General features: G+C 35.7%; 1 protein-coding gene across 3 annotated transcripts in view; it reads right to left on the bottom strand.

Moving 5' to 3' along the window:
- Positions 1-436: 436 nt before the first annotated feature.
- Positions 437-20648, bottom strand: part of unc93b1 (unc-93 homolog B1, TLR signaling regulator) — a 25882-nt gene continuing 5670 nt past the window's right edge. Inside the window, exons 4-14 of one of the 3 annotated variants that reach the window (XR_012404140.1) lie at positions 19927-20080; positions 19501-19662; positions 16886-17015; positions 16553-16646; positions 14541-14665; positions 12388-12570; positions 8967-9240; positions 8468-8586; positions 6926-7048; positions 2507-3792; positions 437-2155 (exon numbers count right to left, since the gene is read on the bottom strand). Coding sequence is in view for 2 of the 3 variants with exons in the window: in XM_009293277.5 (XP_009291552.1) it covers positions 3547-3792; positions 6926-7048; positions 8468-8586; positions 8967-9240; positions 12388-12570; positions 14541-14665; positions 16553-16646; positions 16886-17015; positions 19501-19662; positions 19927-20080 (1610 nt within the window). In the remaining variant the exon portion in view is untranslated. 3 annotated transcript variants of the gene reach the window in all.

The following is a 20648-nucleotide window of genomic DNA, read 5'->3' as shown; positions in this document are numbered from 1 at the left end:
TGTGGGTTAAGATGTAAGGGATGGTCAACAGTGTCATTATAAATGTAATTACTGCAATACTACAAATATAATTACACGCAGGTATTTAATCAAGCGTAAGTACAATGGACTTGTACATGATAAATACATTGTAATGAATTATTCATTTCAGTTTAAGTACATATTAGTTAAGGCCACTTTATAGAAAGTGGGACCATATAGGAAAACTCTGTAATGTGCATTGCTGAAAACATCATTTGGACAACTTTATAGGCGATTTTCCTCAGTATTTAGATTTTTTTTAACCCTCATAGTTGTATCTCAATAAAATAGCATCCTGACTTCCTTATAATGTTTACATCGATGTAAAGCTTATTTAATTCAACGTTCAGATAACCCATACATCTTATTTTCCAAAAATTAACACTTTTGACTGGTGTTGTGGTCCAGGGTCACATATTTTTTACTAAATGTTTATTTAGGGTGCGTTAAAAGCCTGAAAACGTAATACACAAACATTTTCACAAATGTGTATGTTTGTACCTACACTGTAAAACCCAAAGAGTTAAGGTAACTCAAACCGTGTGATGAAACTGATTGCAACAAACTATTTAGGTTTAAAAACTAATCCTAATAAGTACTGTGAACTTAATCCATGAGTAAACGAAGCATTTTGAGCACAGCAAAACCCGGTGAAAGAACTCAAACCAACTAAATACTGTAAAACCCAATAAGTTAATGCAACTCAAAATGCTTGAGGAACCTGATTGCTACAAACCATTTGAGTTAAAAAACAAATCCTAATGAGTACTGTGAACTTAATCCATTTTAGTTGAAGTGCTTAGGTATTTAATTAACTCATTAGCTTCAACACTGTGTTCAAAACTCTTTTCAAGTGAGTAGAATTAACTTTCAGTAAATTTTGAGTTAACTACACTCATTTCATTTGATAAAGTTGACTGTTGGCTTTTACAGTGTGTGCATGCATCGTGCAACAGGAAAACTGTCATGAACACACTCAGTACCGTTTGCAGAAGCTGTGGATTAAAGGTAATGTTCAGTTTGTTTTTTGTTAGATTTTTTGCATAGGCCAAAGTTTTCTGTTCATAAGACCTCAATATATCATCAGGAACAAGTATTAAATTTGTTTTGACTCAAGCTTTTTTTCTCTCTCCAAGTTTTTGCATCTTATTAAGTGATAGATCCCGATTTCAGCTAAGAATTGAAAACCAAAATTAAGTAATACTGTGAGTGAATGCAAAAGCAAAAATATTTTCCTGTAAAACAAGTGCTACATGTTTAGAAGGCCAATGCAGAGGATCAACAAGTCTACCTAGCACATGTTTAAATAGAAAAAAACATTGTAAACGAGGAAAAGTGGAAAGCAAAATGCATTGTGTGTGAGAACGCCACTGAAAATGAAGGAGAAACTGGTAAAAAATGCAAAACAACTCTGCACTAAAAATAATTACACTATTATGAACCATGTTCAAATTACAGCACTTAAAATTCCTTCATCATCTTTATTATAATAATATTCAAAACAACTACATCCCACACAGAAATCTGATATATGACAATTTATGCAAATTACATATATGACATACAAGTTCATAAATGGATTTTTTTTTACACACACGCACGCACGTACCCGCAGACACACGCACACACGCACACAAGCACGCACACGCACACACACACACACACACAATTGAAGTCAAAATTATTACCCCCTCCCTTAATTATTAGCCCTGTTTATTTTTTCCACCAATTTAAGTTTAACAAAGAGAAGATGTTTTCAACACATTTCTAATTATTTTAGTTTTAATAACTCATTTCTAATAACTGATTTATTTTATTTTTGCCATGATGACAGTAAATAATATTTTGCTAGATATTTTTCAAGACACTTCTATACAGTTAAAAGTGACATTTAAAGGATTAACTAGGTTAATTAAGTTAACTAGGCAGGTTACAGTAATTAGGCAAGTTATTGTAGAACGACAATAACGTTTGTCCTGTAGACTATCAAAAAAACATATACCTTAAAGGGGCTAATAATATAGACCTTAAAATGGTTTTAATAAATCGAAAACTGCTTTAATTCTAGCCTTAATAAAACAAAAAGGACTTTCTTCAGAAGAAAAAATATTATCAGGCATACTGTGAAAATTTCCTGAATCTGTTAAACATCAAGGAAATATTTTAAAAAGAAAAAAAAAAATCAAAAGGGGCTAATAATTCTGGCTTCAACTGTATATATATGCAACACATATATCTAAATATTGCAAAAACGGCCACTTTCATATATATTTTTTTCATCCCTTAAATTACAAATGTGTACATATTTGTAATTAAAATAGTTGGAAAAAATACTTAAGCGGCCATTTTGCAATATTTTAAAATGTATGTTACAATTGATATATGGTTGGAGTCAATATGATTCGCTCTCCTCTGAATTAGTTTTTCTTTTTCAAATATTTCCCAATTGATATTTAAGAGAGCAAGGAAATTTTCACAATATTACCTATGGCATTTTGTTCTTCTGGAGAAAGTCTTATTTGTTTTATTATGGCTAGAATAAAAGCAGTTTTTCAATTTTTTAAACCATTATAAGGTCAAAATGATCATCTCTCTTAAAGACACTGTATGTAAGTTTTTGACTCTTCTAAAGCATGAAAATACCATAATACGTTTGCAGATATTAAGAAACATGCTAAGTGAACATTCTTGTTTATTTGTTATACAATGGCTTGCCTAATTGCCTTATCTTGCCCAATTAATCTGATTAAGGATTTAAATTGCACTTTAAACTGAATACTAGTATCTTAAAAAAACTCTAGTCAAATATTATGTACTGTCATCATGGCAAAGGAATGAGTTATTAAAACTATTATGTTTAGAAATGTGTTGAAAATTTTTTTAACAGAAATTGGGGAAAAATATATTCAGAAGGGCTAATATTTGTGACTTCAACTGTATATATTATATACTTAAACTACAAATATGAATTTATATCATCAGATTTCTGTATGGGATAATATATAAAAATGAAATCTAACACTTTCTAATAGAGGGACATTCAGTTGTTAAATTACAAGGAAAACGACTATAAAGAATATAAAACACACACACACACACACACACACACACACACACACACACACACACACACACACACACACACACACACACACACACTAAAAGGTATTGGAATGAAATATAAAACTCGAGTTCATCACGTTCGAAAACGGAGAATATCTATTTCTATGGCAACAAACCACCTGAACTTATCCACCGTTTCCTCCTTTCACTTCCCCTTTCAATGATACGAAAATGGCTCTTGTCACTTCCACTTTTTTGGTATGTTTGTTTAACTGTACACTACTTTCTGACCTAACGTTTTTCATCAGCGACCCTCACTTTTCATTTCTAACGAAAAAAAAACATATTTAATGGAAAAAAGTGAGGAAATATATCCCTTTAGCATTGCTTCTCTTTCAATCTTGCTATTCAGTATTTTTCAGCACAGGCTCATCTTTCACCTCTTCTTTTTTCAGTTTTTGTTCAGTGTTGAACGTAGTCGTCTCTCTCTCCGGCCTGCTCGTAGGCAGTGTTGTCGTGTTTCCTCCTGCGGTCTCGAACCCGCTTCCTCTCTGGTCCCGGTGATCCCTGGGAATCGCCGTCTGTATTTCTGTCCTCCTCCACCAACATCCTCTCGTCCTCCTCTTTATCATCATCGTCGTCTGCATCACTCAGGTCTGTGTCGGATTCATCAGAATTCTCTTCCTCGAGGTATCGATAACCTTTGACCTTTGAGGAACAGTTAATTGTCATTATAACAGAAATAAGTATTGAGCATGTCATGTATTTTCCTGGGAATAATATTTCTAAAGGAGCTGTTGACATGGAATCGAACCAGACTTTAGTAAACAGAACAAACATAAAAAAATAAAACAAAACAAAAACATCTAAAAAAAAATGAGTGTATAATAACAATACATGACACATGGAGAAAGTGCTGAACTACTGAAATGTATTTAGTACTTTATGTAAAAGCCTTTTTTGGTGATGGCAGCCTAAAGACACCTCTCATACGGAGAATGAAGTCACATGCATTGCTCAGGTGGGAGTTTTTCCACAGACTTGAGTGTAAATATCTTGATGGTTCGGTGGGTCTCATCTATCAAATCTGATCTTTATTTTATATTCTATGTTGGATTTAGGTCAGGTGATTGGCTGGGCCATTCTACAGCTTGATTTTCTTTCTCTGAAAGCACTTGAGAGTTTCTTTGCCTGAGTTTTGGATCACTGCCTTGCTGAATTTTCCACCCTGGTTTTATCTTCATCATCCTGCTAATGTAGATGTTGGACTGAAGCAGCAAATATTAATTTACACTTAAGAAGGGCAGAGAGTTGCTGAAGAATAATGAGAGATTTCAGCTGCTGTGTGGGATTTCACTGCCTTTCTGCATCTTCCTTAATTTCATCTGTAAACTAATTAGATTTGGTTTTTTTTTGCATATATGGATTTCTTTGGTTGATACCGACATCCGGGGAAAATTTTAAGTCAACAGCACCTTTAGAAATAGGTTTACTAAGAAAAATGGTGACTTAATTTCCTCACTGTATAACCATGACAAAAGCAGTGATCCATCCACCTGGAACAGTAGTCATGCTACTAAAATTGCAGTTCAGAATTTTTTTAGATTAATCACATCCAAAATAAAAGTTTGTTTTGACATAATATACATGTGTGTACATTTATGTCATGTTTATTTATGTCTAAGGGATACACGCACATACATAAAACAAAGCTAAACTCAAAAAATTACTTTTGTTGCTTGTTCACAACAACAAAATTCTCATTTTTAAGTGACAACTTAATTGTTTTATGTTTAATACTCTTTAATTTGTAAAAATGTTAACTTCTTATTTATCAATTTGTGTTGGGCAACATGTAGGAATTGTGGAATTCAGCATTTTTTTACAGTGTATACAAAACATTTTTGTTATATGTGCGGTTTATTTACAAACTAATTTCGAGAGGATCACATGCTTATGATTGATCACAGCAGGTGCTGCATCATAATTGCGCCAATCAGATGAATACTGACTCACTATAAATAAGTTTTCCACTTTATTCGTCTTCGTCTTGAAGAATCCCCCCTCTCACCCCAACTTCTTTCCTTCTCTGATAGGGAGCCACGGCAGCCCAGTGATAAGCACTGTTGCATCACAGCAAGAATGCCACTGGTCGGATCCCTCACTGGGCCAGTCGGCGTTTCTGTGCAGAGTTTGCATGTTCTCCCCGTGCTTGCGTGGTTTTCCCCAGGTTCCCCGGTTTTCTCCCACCGTCCAAAGACATACATCATAAATAAATTGACTAAACCAAAGTTGCATCTTAAGACAATTCTTAGCCAGATATATCTGGCTGTTCCTAACACGTTCCCTAGCAGGGGAGCTCTCGAGACCTACCTGATTTCAAACTCTACCCTCGCCCTTCAAACAGGAGGGAGCCCTCAGGCTTGAGGATTCTGATTCTGAGTTCAGGGCTCTCCCGGGACAGCATGCCAAACATGCTTTTTTATCAAGCTAAGTGTAAACTCTTGAAAGATGTTTTAATTGAAATATACTTTGTGTCATATACCTGTATAGTAGATAGCTAAATATAAATAATCATTTTCTTAAATATATGCATGCATGTGTGTATTTATACACACAGATAATACACTAAGTACACATATTATGTCCAAAAAAAAATATTGTGATTCATCTTTTTCCACCACTCAATTTTTGTATGACAGAATTATTGCAAATGCTTTAGCAAATATACAACTGACAGGCCATGTTTATTTGTAGTGTTACAATGTATTTATTGTAAGATCATAAGTTTGCAATTGTAAATACAATTCATTTACAATTGTATTTACCATTGCTAACTTGTAATCCGGGATGGCACGGTGGCTCAGTGGTTAGCACTGTCGCCTAACAGCCGGAATGTTACTGGTTCGAGTCCCGGATGGGCCAGTTGGCATTACTGTGTGGAGTTTATATGTTCTTCCCGTGTTCGGTAGGTTTCCTCCGGTTTTGCCGGTGGGTTTGCTCTGGTTTCCCCCACAGTCTAAAGTCACGCGATATAGGTGAATTGGGTGAACTAAATTGCCTGTAGTGTATGAGTGTTTGTGTGAATGTTAGCATGTATGTTTCACATTACCGAGTTGTGGTTGCAAAGGCATCTGCTGCGTAAAACATATGTCAGAATAGCTGGCGGTTCATTCCGCAGTGGAGACCCCTAATAAATGAACTTATGATCTAAAAAAATTACATTTAATCTATAAATGGTCTGAAATGTTTTGAGATTGTCCTTTTTGACCTCTTATTCGTCCGGATTGTAGTTGACAATTCATTTGATTGGATTGCATTTAACCAGTTTACTGACTGACTGCAAACATAATCATAACATGTTATGAGAACGCGAACGTGCACCATGACAAGATATTACACATGCAATATAAATTCATAGCTGGCATTCTTTTCATCTGCTTGTTTTCTTTCTCGTAAACTCTGTAGTCTAGTCAATAGTACTCAAAAGTCTATGAAAGTATTGTCCAGCATGACGAAATAAGAGGAAAGAGTCTAGACGAAATTGAACACAAGTGGTCAAAAGAGAAAAAAAAGCTTGTGTCTCGAATGACCCCTTGTGATCGGATGAGAGAAAGTGCACTGTATACAGGGCCTTAGTAAGTACATTTGTTTGATTTTACAAACTGAGAATGAGCCAATGGTGGTAATAAAGAGGTGCTGTTAAAGGTTACAGTTCTGAAGCAATAAATTAAAACAACTCACTGCAATAATGGCCATTATTATGATAAAGATTTTTTTTTTCATTTTTATTAAATGCATAAAGCTCCTATTGGCAGGAAAACATTAATAGATGAATTACCTTGTGTCGAGGACGGGGGATTCGTGGCAACCTGAAGGGAATTTTCTTGGCCAGACGTCGCTCCATCTGCACGTAACAGAGAGACGCCACTAGGAGAGTCAACAACAGCAGCCCCAGCTTAGCCTTGGAAAGAGACCACAGAGAAACATTCATTTACAATAGTGTGATCATGTGGAAAACGGATATCTCTGTGTTTAAAGACACATTTTTTTTTTTTAAAGATTTATTTTTGGCCTTTTTGCCTTTATTAGATAGGACAGTATCAAGACAGGAAGCGAAGTGGGAGAAAGAGGGAGAGGGGTAGGGAAATGTCCTCAAGCCGGGATTCGAACTTGCGACGTCCTGACGTGCTATTGCACCATATGTCGGCACGTTAACCACTAGGCTATTGCGCCAACATTTAAAGACAAATTTACAAGTTATTTCGACCATGAGAAGTTTTCCTGTGAAAAAAAAATGTCAGTTTGAGGGTGTTTTAAAAGGGACTGCACTATTTACAATGGACAATGGATTTTTCTGCCTGCAAATATTTAACTCTTGTGTGTTGCTGGGGATGTTTTCATCCATTCTGGGGTGATTTTTTAGTCTTAATTTGGCCACAACTTCCTCTTTGTTTTAGCAAATGGAATATTTTTTGGTGACAAACCTTATTTTGATACATATTTTGAGAAAATGCTTTCAAAATGTACTTCTCTTTTGTTATGTTGGTGGCTGTTTTTGCCCCATTGACTTCCATTATATTGACTTTTTTATTTCAAAGCAATAACACCATATAATCATGCATTCTTGATTGTTGGTGTTTAACCCTGTTGGGATGAGGTAAAAATGTAATTTTTACTGTTAATCATCAGCTTAGTTTCTGTCTTCTACATGGAGTATAGTGTGTGTTCGTGTGTGTGTCTGCGTTTTTTTTTTTTAAACCATGACAGTAAAACACAAACACGGTTATGAATATGTCAAAACGTGTTTGTTTGTTGTAAAAATGTTGACAAAAAATACCAATTTGTTGATCTCTTTACTTCCGGGTGCAGCTGTGGCTGGCGAATTCTGGAAAATTTTTCCTTGGTTTCGAGTGTGGTCCTGAAAAATCTTCGTTTGATGGGGTGTATACCCCTTGCCCTCAGCCCTACGCCTTCAAGCTAAAGAGAATTGGGACATCACTACCCCTTCACGGGCACGCGCAAAACGAGGGGTAGGGATAAGGGGAAGGGCTAAGGAGTAGAATTGGGATTAGGCCTAAGATTATTCAATAAACTCTGCTATTTCTTTATCATCATAACTTGGTCACCTGCTTCTGCTCCTCTCTGGCTTTCTCAGTCAACTCCTATATTGATAGTAATTCACTTGAATACTGGTTAACCGATTTGGGTATTGGAAACTCTGCTGGCTTGTTGTCTGGATACCTGGAGAAACTGACATTTCCTGACAGGATTGGCCATCCAGATGTTATATATCTGGCATGGAGAGTGTGACCTAACATTTGTGTGCGATCTAACAGTCACAGTAAATGCAATGATATGCATTGAGGTAATTTTTTTTTACCCGCATAGGTAATGCAGACCAGAGGTAGACGATGAAGATGGCAATAGCTTGCCACCAATGATAGATGGTGTAAACAAAGTCCAGTCGCTCCTTGTCCTCATACAGCATCCCCAGCAGAGCTGCACACAACAACGTTATATTATTTATCATCACATGAACATACACTTCCTGACAAAAGTCTTGTTGCCGATCCAAGTATTAGGAACAACAAATAATAATTTGACTTCTAGTTGATCATTTGGTATCAGAAGTGGCTTATATGAAAGACAAAGGCCTCTGGATTACGCTTATTTTACCAAAATAAAATATGATCATGCCTTGATTCTTTGGATTCATCTTCAATGCTTCTTACCCCAGACATGCTCAATAATGTTCATGTCGCTTTTCCAAATGATCAACTAGAAGTCAAGTTATTATTTGTTGCTCTTACGACTGGGATTAACAACAAGACTTTTGTCAGGTAGTGTACACTTAATGTATAAATGGCGTATGTACTCACTGCTCAGTCCGGTTTTGTTAAGGGCAGTGCCCAGGCCCCAAAGTGCAGAGACCACGAGCAGATAAGGAAGACGGCTGGTGTCCCGAGGAGTGGGCGACCAGCACATCAGAGCGATGATCAACACGAAGTGCACAAACGCTCCTGCTAGGAGAATAACGGGCCTGGGCAATCGCAACAATGCCAAAGCAAGAGCCGAACAGATGGAGGATGACAAACCGTACACCATAACCAACAGCCACAGCTTCTCCATGCCCACTGCACACACTCCATATGACTGAGAAACACAGCGGATAAAAAAAGGAGACAATCTGTGAGTGACTGTGCGCTGTTACTTTAATAGATTAATTAACCTGAATGCCAAAAATGGGAAATTCTGTCATCATTTATTGGCAAACCTGTATGGCACAAATTGAGATATCCTAAATGAGGTTTCTGTCTGAAAATGTAGAAGATTCGATAAAAGGTCATGAAGGAATATTAAAACGCTTTTATATATATTAACTGATGGATTTAACCCTGCTACCTTTAGTCATAATCAAACTACTAAATTCATTCATAAGTGTAAAAAAAACTTTAAAATTGATTTAAAAATATTTTTTAATGCTAAAATCGGAGCATTTTTTTTTGTTATTAGTTTTTCTAGTCAATGATTAAAAAAACATTTTTGATGCGTCATGATTTTATCATTTTGATGCAACATTTTGTACAGTGCTAAGGACAGCACAGAAAATAGTCAATTACTTCTATATAATGATGTTTTTGTGCTATAATATCAATGATGTGACCAAAAAAAGGACAGTTTATATAAAAAAAAACAGCTCATTTGTTTTCTATTTAAAGCTTCACATCTCTTATGTTAAATCTCTTACTTCAAATGTCTTCTTAGCTGTGGTTATCTCCACATACAATAGAGGAACAGAAACCTCCTAAAATAACTTGTGTTTCAAAGCTTATTAACAGACTCAAAAATGATGCTTTATTTTTTACAGTGTCACATGAAAAAGAACCCTTTACATCTCAGAACATACATTAATAACCATTTTTGATATTTATACAAACACACTGACATAGTTATAATCACAATATTGTTATTATTTGCACTGCAGTGCAAAAAGTTTTAACTTAAAAAATATATATATTAATAAAAGCTAAAATGTGTTAGCCTTGCCAACAAGACTGTTAGTAAAGAATGTAAACGCTATCATGAAATATTGCTTTTTTTGAGAAGGTTTTTAAGGGGGCCATTTTTTGTCCTGGAGATCCAGAGAGAAACTATTTTTGTTCTTACTGTAAATTAAATTTATGAAAAGAGTAAAAATTAAATAGAAATAACTCCAAAATGTACAACCCAGGCTCATTCTGAAAACGTATCACTATATACATTTCTGGAAAGTGCCAAATATGTCCCAGGAGCTTTATTGCAGTTTTTGTTTTCCACAAGAGGTTCTGTGTATGCTTTTTTAAATCTCAAATTTTCTCCTGCAAGTGCCATTTGCGCCTGCTGTTCTCGTGTAAATCCACCAGAGGCCACTAGAGACTGACTGACTGACCGATCGACTGACCCACCCTCCTCCTTCCCTAAACCCAACTAATAGTGCTTTTAAAAGCACCGATTGACCCACCCTCCCACTTCCCTAAACCCAATCAACAGTTTTAAAAAGCAATACAGAAAAAGAAAAGCCCTCGTCTGATTTTTACCACGTTTTCAGATTTTTCCACTTTCTCGCACTGTAATGTAGTTGGTTATTTTATTTTTTGGCTTCTATTTTTATCTTGCCTACTTTCTGGAACCGTTCTTTGCTGGACTCGAACCCGGTCGTTGTGGTCAGCTCTGTGTATCAAGTTGACCAACGTACATGGCGAGCTACTGGACAAACTGGTAACAGCAGGAAAGCAGTCCATACGGAGGTAAGCGGTCAGCTGGTAATCGCGAAAAGGAACGCCATCATGCCACTAAGTAGCATTCGTTTTGAAGATGAAATGCAGCCATACATACTTCTGGCTACATAATTCACGATGTCCAGAAATGTATATAAGGCTACATTTTCAGAATGGGCCTATATTGATAATGTATGCTATTTAGGGGAAGCAAGGTGGCTCAGTGGTTAGCACTGTCACAGCAAGAAGGTTTGCTGGTTCGAGTCCTGGCTGGGCCAGTTGGCATAAAACATGCATAAAACATATGCCAGAATGGTTGTTAATTCATTCCGCTGTGGCAACCCCTGATAAACAAGGGATTAAGCCAAAGGAAAATGAATGAATGAATGTGTGCTATTTACATTAACAACCAAAATGATCACAAAAACTAAACTGAAAAAGACAGAAGTCTCCATAAGGATGCACAAGGCTTAATCTACAGTAATTTTTGAGAAGAGATACAATTGCTTGATCATGAATCAGGTTTTATTTAGGCTTATTTTGTCCATCTAAATAAATATTAAACACATACTAGAGCTGCACAATTAATCATAAAAAGATCGTGATCTCCATTCAACCCCTCTAAACGATCTTAATCCAGCATTTCTAAGATTCTGTCAATCATATTTTCAAGTTCAGGATAGAAGCAATGTCGGTCGCACAAGTCTTCACATTGTTTAACACGTGTTGTTCAGCAGTCTGTTGCTAAAGCATATCACATTGGTTATTCTTGCATCACAAACACAAGCTCCCATGTTGACCATATGTGATCTACTCTATTTTTGTGTGCCTAAATAAAATTTATTCATCACTTAAAGGGGCCATGAACTGAGAAACCGTAAATCCTTTGATTTTTAGACATATGGGAGCTCATGATACTATAAAAACATCCTGCAAGTTTCAGAACTCAACACTTTGTGGTTTCTCTAAAATCAGCTTATATTGAAGGCAGTCTGACAAAACAACAGTGTCTGGAATGTTCTACTTTATGATGTAATAGGGTGGATAAGCCCCGCCTCCACAAAATATCAACCCACATCTACTTCGCTGCCTGTTAATATGCAAAACTGTTAGCCAATCAGAGCAGTGGGTGCTTACTTCTGAGTCTACAATCGGCCATGCCCATTCAAACAGCACATTTTGATATTAAGGGTCAAAAAGAGCACAGAAAATAGTCAGTTACTTCTATATTATGATGTTTTTTGTGCTAAAATATTAATAATATGACCACAAAGAACATTTCAAAATTAAAAAAAACTCTTTAAAGCTTCACATCTGTTAGGTTAAACCTCTCACTTCAGATTTCTTAGCTTCGGTTCTCTGCACACACAATAGAGGAACAGAAACCTCCTAGCTACACGAGGGTCAGTAAATGTTGACACATTTTCATATTCAGGTGAACTATTTTGCAGAATGGCAACCTTGTTAAGCTAAAAAATCCCGAGAGCTGACATTGTGATGTTGGGAGTGTATCTGTGTACATTCAGTGTATTTTCTCACTAACCAGTGTGAGGCCCTGGACGGCAAAGAGCACTTCAAAGCCAGAGTAGATGAAGAACGGGCAGAGCAGGCGGATGCGGTAATCTCGTAAGTGCTTGAAGGGCAGCTGGAAGATGTTTCCCCAGCCAATGCTGCGCAGGTCAATTTCTTCTGTGGGCCGGTATGCAGCTCCACACAGCAGCAGGAACTATTAAGGGAACATTGATAGCACACTTTAAAAAAGAAGAGTTCTCTTAAAACATAAAAATCCTTTTTAGCATGGAACATGAACTGTGAAATTACGAGTACGTAACAGCACTCGGGGACTATATTTAAAGTCCCAATATAGGATAAAATTCAGGATAAAAATATAAGCTCTGGATATCCAAGCAGAATAAAAGTGTGAAACTGATCATCATTTTTTTAAATAGAAAGTTATAGAATGTTCTTTCACAGCCTTTAATGAAATAATCTTTACAGATATTTTGTTGTCAAGGCTTTAAAATTAAACTATTTATTATTATTACTATTACTATTATTATTAATATTATTATACATACATAAATGGCACTGGAATGGAATATTGCAGTATAAATGTGCTTTAACTGAAACATATTTGATACAGATAGAATCAATATGTACATTTATGAAAGAAAATGACGGTTAATAAAAAGCACCCTTTCGATGACTGAATATCAGCTTTAGTTTCACTTGGAACATAGTGAATGAGCCATATGGATCAATTTTATGATAATTTCACAGTGATTTATTTAAGTCATAAGTAGGGCCAGACAGAATCTAGGGGACATTTTTGCTATTTCTGCACAGAACTTTGTAAATAAAAATCTGTGAATTTATGCGGGATGATTTGGGGATTATTGTAACTAAAAACTTAATCTATGAAATAAAAAATAATGCCTTTTTTAATTTAATTTAAATTTTTTTTTTTTTTTCATTACGTGATCGTAGAAATTATTTAGAAATAAATGTATATAAAGTCAGTCGTTTATGTTAATATGTTCTTGTTAAGGTGTAGCTACAATTATAAATACTGCATAATATTAACAACACAATTGTAGAGTTACTTAAAATTAAAGTTAACCCAAAAATAAAAAACATACTCAGTATTTACTCTCCCTTAAGTGGTTCCAAACCTCAATGAGTTACTTTCCTCTGTTAAACACAAAAGAATATGTTGTGAAGAATAAGAAAACTGTACCCATTGACTTCTGTAGTAGGAAAAAATGAAAATAGAAGTCAATGGTTACAGGTTTCCAACATTTTCCAAACCAAATTTATTTTGTGTTCAAAAGAAAGACAGGTTTGTGACAACTGATTGTAGAGTAAATGATGATTCAATTTTCTTTTTTGGGTGAACTTTCGCTTTACGTGTATTGTTAACCGCTATACTATATATTGAGACACATATTGACTCATCCACTTTCATTACATGATCATGGAAATTATTTATAAAAATGTAAATAAAGTCAGTCGTTTATGTTAATATGTTCTTGTTACAGTGTAACTAGATTTATCAATACTGCGTGATATTAACAACACACTTGTACAGTTACTTAAAGAGATAGTCCACCTAAAAATGAAACCATACTCACTATTTACTTACCCTCAATTGGTTCCATTAAACACAACTGAAGATATTCTGAAGAATGTAGAAACCTGTACCCATTGACTTCATTCATTTTCCTTTGGCTGAGTCCCTTTATTTATCAGGGGACCTAATTCAACTTATCCAGCATACGTTTTAGGCAGTGGATGCCCCTCCAGCCACAAACCATACTGGGAAACCCATTGGCTTCCGTAGTTAAAAATTAAATTACTATGAAAGTCGATGGTTACAGGTTTCCAACACTTTTCAAAATACCCTTCTATGTTTAGGGCATGTTAAGAACAAGAAGGGTATAGACTTGGAAGCTTGAAGCTAGTTATTTCATTTCTTTGCAGCACATTCTGTTTGAACATCATCGCTTGAGTTACTAAACTAAAAAGCATGGTCCCGGACCACCTTAGGCTCTTCAGTGGTCTACGTGAAGAGACTATAAAGAAACACTCTACTCTCTTTCGCTCATTGATTTAGTGCTAATGCTGTGGGTATTTAAGGTGATGTGGAGGATAAATACGTCAGCATAGCAACGATGATGATGATGATGAAGGTCTTACTATGAGCATGGACAGAAACGCTGCTCCCATGAGCGCACTCTCCACCTCGATAAGCAGCAGAGAGCGAGGCAGACTCTTCAAAACCGTCTTATTGAAATTCTCAATCACTCCTTTGCCGCCGGCTCCTGAGAGAGAGAGAGAGAGAGAGAGAGAGAGAGAGAGAGAGAGAGGAAACAGAGCAGGAGTTATCTAACCAGACTGCATCCGATTTAAATTTAGGTCACATTAGGTCTGGAAGCATAAACTTTTTGATCCAAACTGCGTCTTTCACATGTTTGTCATTGTACAATATGGCAAGTGGGTGACTTTTTTTCTGCGTTAAACAGCGCTGCTGGTGATGTGGTGTGATTGACTGGCTATTTTCAAAGTCAAATAGTGGTTTAAATAAAAACTGTGAACGTCATGGCTGCGGAGAGAGCCAGACACAGCAGAAGAGAGAGGAGCAGATGTGCTGACACTCTGCTTTGCAGCTAGTCAGAAGTGTGAAGTTTCTAATTGCCAAATGACGGATTTTTTTTCTTTCCCCCACACCAGAGAAAGGAATTCAAATATTCTTGACACGTTTCATTTGATTTTGTGAGATATGCTCTTGTTTTTTAACACAAGAAGCCTTTGTGCATTCAAGATGGTTTTGATGAGCTTTTTGCTGGTGTTAATTGGAGTTGGTTATCTATTCAGCATAGTAAGTCGATTAAAAAAAGTCCACAGCTTTACTGTACTTTAAAAATAAGAGTTTAAAAGTTAGCGTGAAACGGAAAGTGCTGCAGATTTTTTTTTTCAGCATGATGACGCATTTCCAACTTAAACTGAATATTGAGTAGGGGCGGGTTTTATTTTTATGCTCCTCCTCTTGTCTTTCACACCAAAGTCCCTTTAAGGCAAGTCATTTCACTTAGCAGCCATCTTTGAAACGCCTCTCGAGCATTCAGTCTGAATGGGGAAACATCAAATATTACATATTTGGAATCACCAATAAAGTTAAGCAACAACTGTCTTATAAGTTTAGTTTCTAAACAATCAAAACAATTAGAGAAATTTATGAAATGGAAAGAATTACTAATTTCTGACGTATCTCTGATTTGGTGTTACGCTCTAGTAAAATAAAAAAGAGTAACAAAATAAAATAAATAAATAAATAATAAAATAATAAATAAATAAATAAAGATTTAAAAAATAAATGAATGCAATCTTCTCAAGTTTTTGAATCAAAATGTAAATTTTGAATTAAAAATATGGTATATTTATAGCATACTGTATTTATTTATTTCAGAAGAATCACATGACAGTATTACAATGTTTATCATATTGTGATCAAGTAAACTCATTCATTCATTTTCTTGTTGGCTTAGTCCCTTTATTAATCCGGGGTCGCCACAGCGAAATGAACCGCCAACTTATCCAGCAAGTTTTTATACAGCGGATGCCCTTCCAGCCGCAACCCATCTCTGTGAAATATCCACACACACATTTACACACACATTCATACACAATATCAAGTAAATACACAATATTAACTAAAAATAATTTTTGACAAACTTTTGAATGTTAATAACTAAATATTACTTTGATATTGTGTTATTTTTAATGCAGTTGCATTCACAAGTTTAAAAGAGTACCAGAAGTGTCAACTATTCTTCCTGGCGTCACTGGGTTCAAGTAATATACTTGGTTTTCTATTGTTTTTCTAGGTTTGTTTGTATGTCTTATTGTTCTCTTACGATATATATATATACCTATATATACCTAGTGTTTACCATTGTAGTTTCATAGATATTTTTATAGTTGTTTAAACTTCTAGAAATACCCCAAAAAACTCCTTTCCCTTTTAAAAAAAAGTATCTCCAGTGAAAATGCAGTGCTTCAGTTTTGAAAGAGTTTTTATAAAGTTCGCCTGTTTGCTTGCTTTACAAGAAACACATGAGCACTAATAATAAGTGAATATAATATTTAATGAAAATATCAGCATGTGAAGCTAAAAAGAGAACAAGATTGAGAGAAAGAGGGTATTTTACCACACTGTGAGACTTTGAAGAGAGTATGTCTGTAATCATTCAGATAGTTATTGAGGAACAGCACCGTGGGGAACTCGGCAAACACGAAACTCAGCTGCAGAGAAAGACACACACACACACACAGAGAGAGAGAGAAAGCTATTTATAGCAGCATATTAATGTAAAAAACCCACATATGCAGCCGGCATCTGACACATACACACACACACAGCTGTGAATGCATATAAACACTTTGATTCTGATGGCAAAGAGAACAACACAACTAATCACGGGTTAACTATTAGTGGATCTTCACGGCTGAGTGCAATTCACACATCGCTCATCTATACTCACATGAAAAATGATGTAGAAGACGGACTGGAAGATGATGATGTAGGAATGGAAAGCTCCTTTGGGAGGTTTTTTCTGCTCCTGGACATTTTCATCCTTGTAATTCACAAACTCGTAGTACTGCTGGGCCATTCTGACACAGAGGAGCAAGAGAGCGGGTGGGTTGTTAGTTAGAGAATCTGACTGGAAGTGTTTAAATGAGCTTTTGGTCACACTGAGACCATCTAAACACTGCAAAAATGCTTTTCTTACTTAAATTCTTTGTCTTGTTTCTAATCCAAATATCTACATATTCTTAAATCAAGAAGCATTTTCTAGACAAGCAAAAATATGGCTTGTTTTAAGAAATAATATGACAAAATTTGTGAGTTTTTCCTAAAAAACTAATTATCGGAACTAAATCTTAATAAATCCTATGTACTATTTTAGATGTATTTAGAGCCACATCATTGATCGATTTAAACCATCTCTGTTGATTAAAAGTATTTCTGTCATCATAACTCTCTGAGAGATTTTTAGTTGGCTAATGAATATCTACATAGTAATATTGATGTGTTTGGTCTTGGTGTTGTAAATCTGCTTTGCTGCTGCTGCTGCCTACTATTGCAGAGACTTGTGACAGCCAGAACATTCACAGACTTGCTTACTGAGAATATAACACACTACTGCATTACTCATAGCAATACTCATAGCAGATCAATCCACAGGTCCACAGGACCAATCCACAGGAGCTGGGGTGGAAGAGGATCGCCAAAAACACGCTGCAAATTTCTAAAGCAAGCAACACTGTGGTATTTAAATGTTGACGACAATACTGAGTACTGAACAGAGTATTTGTATTATCTTTGCTATCAGACATTCAACAATAATATTATGTACTATTTATTACTAAAACAAGCTCAGCCATAAATAAAACGCTGTAAACTGAAAAAAAAGAGAGTTGTACAGTATTAGATATTATATTGAGGTATAAGATATTTTTCTGATTTGATCTAATCTAATTCAGGCTAAAAAAAAATAAAAATAAGGTGTCAAGGTGAAAACATTTAGAATTTAAAGCTTTAGTGACTGAAAAATATAATTCAATGGATTACTGTGTAAAATAGGAGCAAAAAACGTTTAAAATGAATATGAATAATAAAAGTGGTTTCTATGGCAACAAAAGCACAACTTTCTGTGTTTGCATTCTGAGCAGCAAAGATGAACTCATGGGCATACGTCTCAATCAAAAAGATGGTATCGGCTCAGTATATAATTTTAAATACTTACTGATACTGATGCCAGATTGTGTATGACTCATACTTGTATCGGAACTACCCTATGGCAAACCCAACAGATTACCATCATGACAGAACATTGTATTAGTAAAAAAACTCTACTAATGCCAGAATGTTTGCAGTATCAGTGAGTACTTTTAATATTAGTATCGGTATCAGAACAACCCTATGGCACACCCAACAGACTTAGTTCCATCAGGACAGAACATTGTAATATTAAAAGTAACCTCTATCAATGACAGAATTTTTGCAGTATTGGTAAGTATTACCCATACTAGTATCAGAACAACCCTACCCGATAGACTTCCATCATGACAGAACATTGTATTAGTAAAAAAAAAACTCTACCAATGCCAGAATGTTTGCAGTATTGGTGAGTATTTCCGATACTAGAATAGGTATCGGAAGAACCCTATGGCACAACCAACAGATTTCCCTCATGACAGAACATTGTATTAGTAAAAAAAACTCTACCGATGCCAGAATTTTTGCAGTATCGGTGAGTATTTTCGATACTAGTATCAGAAGAACATTGTTTTAGTAAAAAAAACTCTACCAATGCCAGAATGTTTGCAGTATTGTTGAGTATTTACGATACTAGAATCGGTATTGGAAGAATTCTATGGCACAACCAACAGATTTCCATCATGACAAAACATTGTATTAGTAAAAAAACTCTACCGATGCCAGAATTTTTGCAGTTTCGGTGAGTATTTTCAATACTAGTATCGGTATCGGAAAAACCCAGTGGCACACCCAACAGATTACATATTTCCATCAAGACAGAACATTGCAATTGTGAAAAAAAAACTCTACCGATGGCAGAATTTTTGCAGTATCGATGAGTATTTCCAATACTAGTATCTGTATTAGAAGAACCCTATGGCACATCTAACAGACTTCAATCATGAAAGAACATTGTATAAGTAAAAAAAAAAACTCTACCAATGCCAGAATGTTTGCAGTATTGGTGAGTATTTCCGATACTAGTATCGGTATCGAAAGAACACTATATTGGTAAAAAAAAATAAATAAAAAAACTCTACCAATACCAGAATGTTTGCAGTATTGGTGAGTATTTCCGATACTAGTATCGATATTGGAAGAACCCTATGGCACAACCAACAGACTTCCATCATGACAGAACATTGTAGTAGTAAAAAAAAACTCTACCAATGCCAGATTTTTTGCAGTATCTGCAAGTATTTCTGATACTAGTATCGATATCAGAACAACCCTTTCGCACACCAAATTGACTTCCATCATGAACATTGTATAAGTAAAAAAACCTTAAACTTTCCAACAATTAATGCTCTACCAGCTGATGCCGAGCCCCCTCACCTAGTGATGTAGTTTCCCATTGACGCCCACAGTGGAACGATGACGACACCGATGGCCACCGCTGACGGCACAAGAGTGTAATATCGCTCCCAGTAATTGGTTGAAACAAACAGAGCATAGATGCCTGACGCCAGAAACATCATCCATTTAGTGCCCAGAAACCTGAACAAGAAATTGAGAAACTTTTTTTTTAATCAGAAAAGGCAAGGAGAAAACGAGTGGGCAAACTGGACCGCAGTTATCATTATCAAGTCGTTTCTGGTTTACAAAAAGGCTGTGAAAAGACCTTTGATGCCCATTACTGCTCAAGCATTAGATGAGAAAGTGCTGCTAATAATTGTGGCGGTGGGTGACGAGCAAACCAAACAACTAAATGAGCAAAGTGATATAACGTAAGCAGAAATACATAAATGGTCTGTTTTCTACCTAATGAGCACCGGTGTGTAGAGCAGGCCGACGATAGGCGTAACGTTGATCCCCATCAGCATTTTATTGTCGATGTCCTCCAGCCCTAATGTGCCGTACTTGACCTCTCGGTACGTCTCATCGTAGTGCAGAATCAACTGCATCTGTAACAAACCTGCAGGACAATAAAAGATTCAGAAACACTTTCACAAAAACGTCTTTTGTGTTTGGCATGCGATGAGATGTCCTAGATTCATCAGCTGTTCCTCAGATTTACAGTCTCTGACCAAATGAGACATCTTTGTGAGTCTGTGTGTGCATGTGTATGTGTTCATGTATCTATGTGTACATGCGTGTTTGTATATATCTGTGTATGTGTACTTGTTTGTGTATGTATATGTTTATGTGTGCATGTTCATGTATGTATGTGTGTGTACATGTTTGTGTATGTATTTTTGTGTGTGTGCATGTTTGTTTATGTATATGTGTGTGTTTCAGTATGTATTTGTGTGTGTGCAAGTTTGGGTATGTATGTGTGTGTGTGTGTGTATGTATGTATTTGTGTGTGTGTACGTTTCTGTATGTATGTGCTTCTTTTTGTATGTATTTGTGTGTGTGTCTGTGTGTCTATGTGTATGTATGCGTTTCTATATGTATGTATATGTGTGTGTGTTTGTGTATGTATATGTAAATGTGTTGTGTGTGTGTGTGTGTGTGTGTGTGTGTGTGTGTGTGTGTGTGTG

The sequence above is a fragment of the Danio rerio genome, chromosome 1 (assembly GCF_049306965.1).
Source record: "Danio rerio strain Tuebingen ecotype United States chromosome 1, GRCz12tu, whole genome shotgun sequence".
Taxonomy (NCBI): Eukaryota; Metazoa; Chordata; class Actinopteri; order Cypriniformes; family Danionidae; genus Danio; species Danio rerio.
Note: the sequence above shows the minus strand (reverse complement) of the source record. Positions and strands in the feature narration are given on the sequence as shown.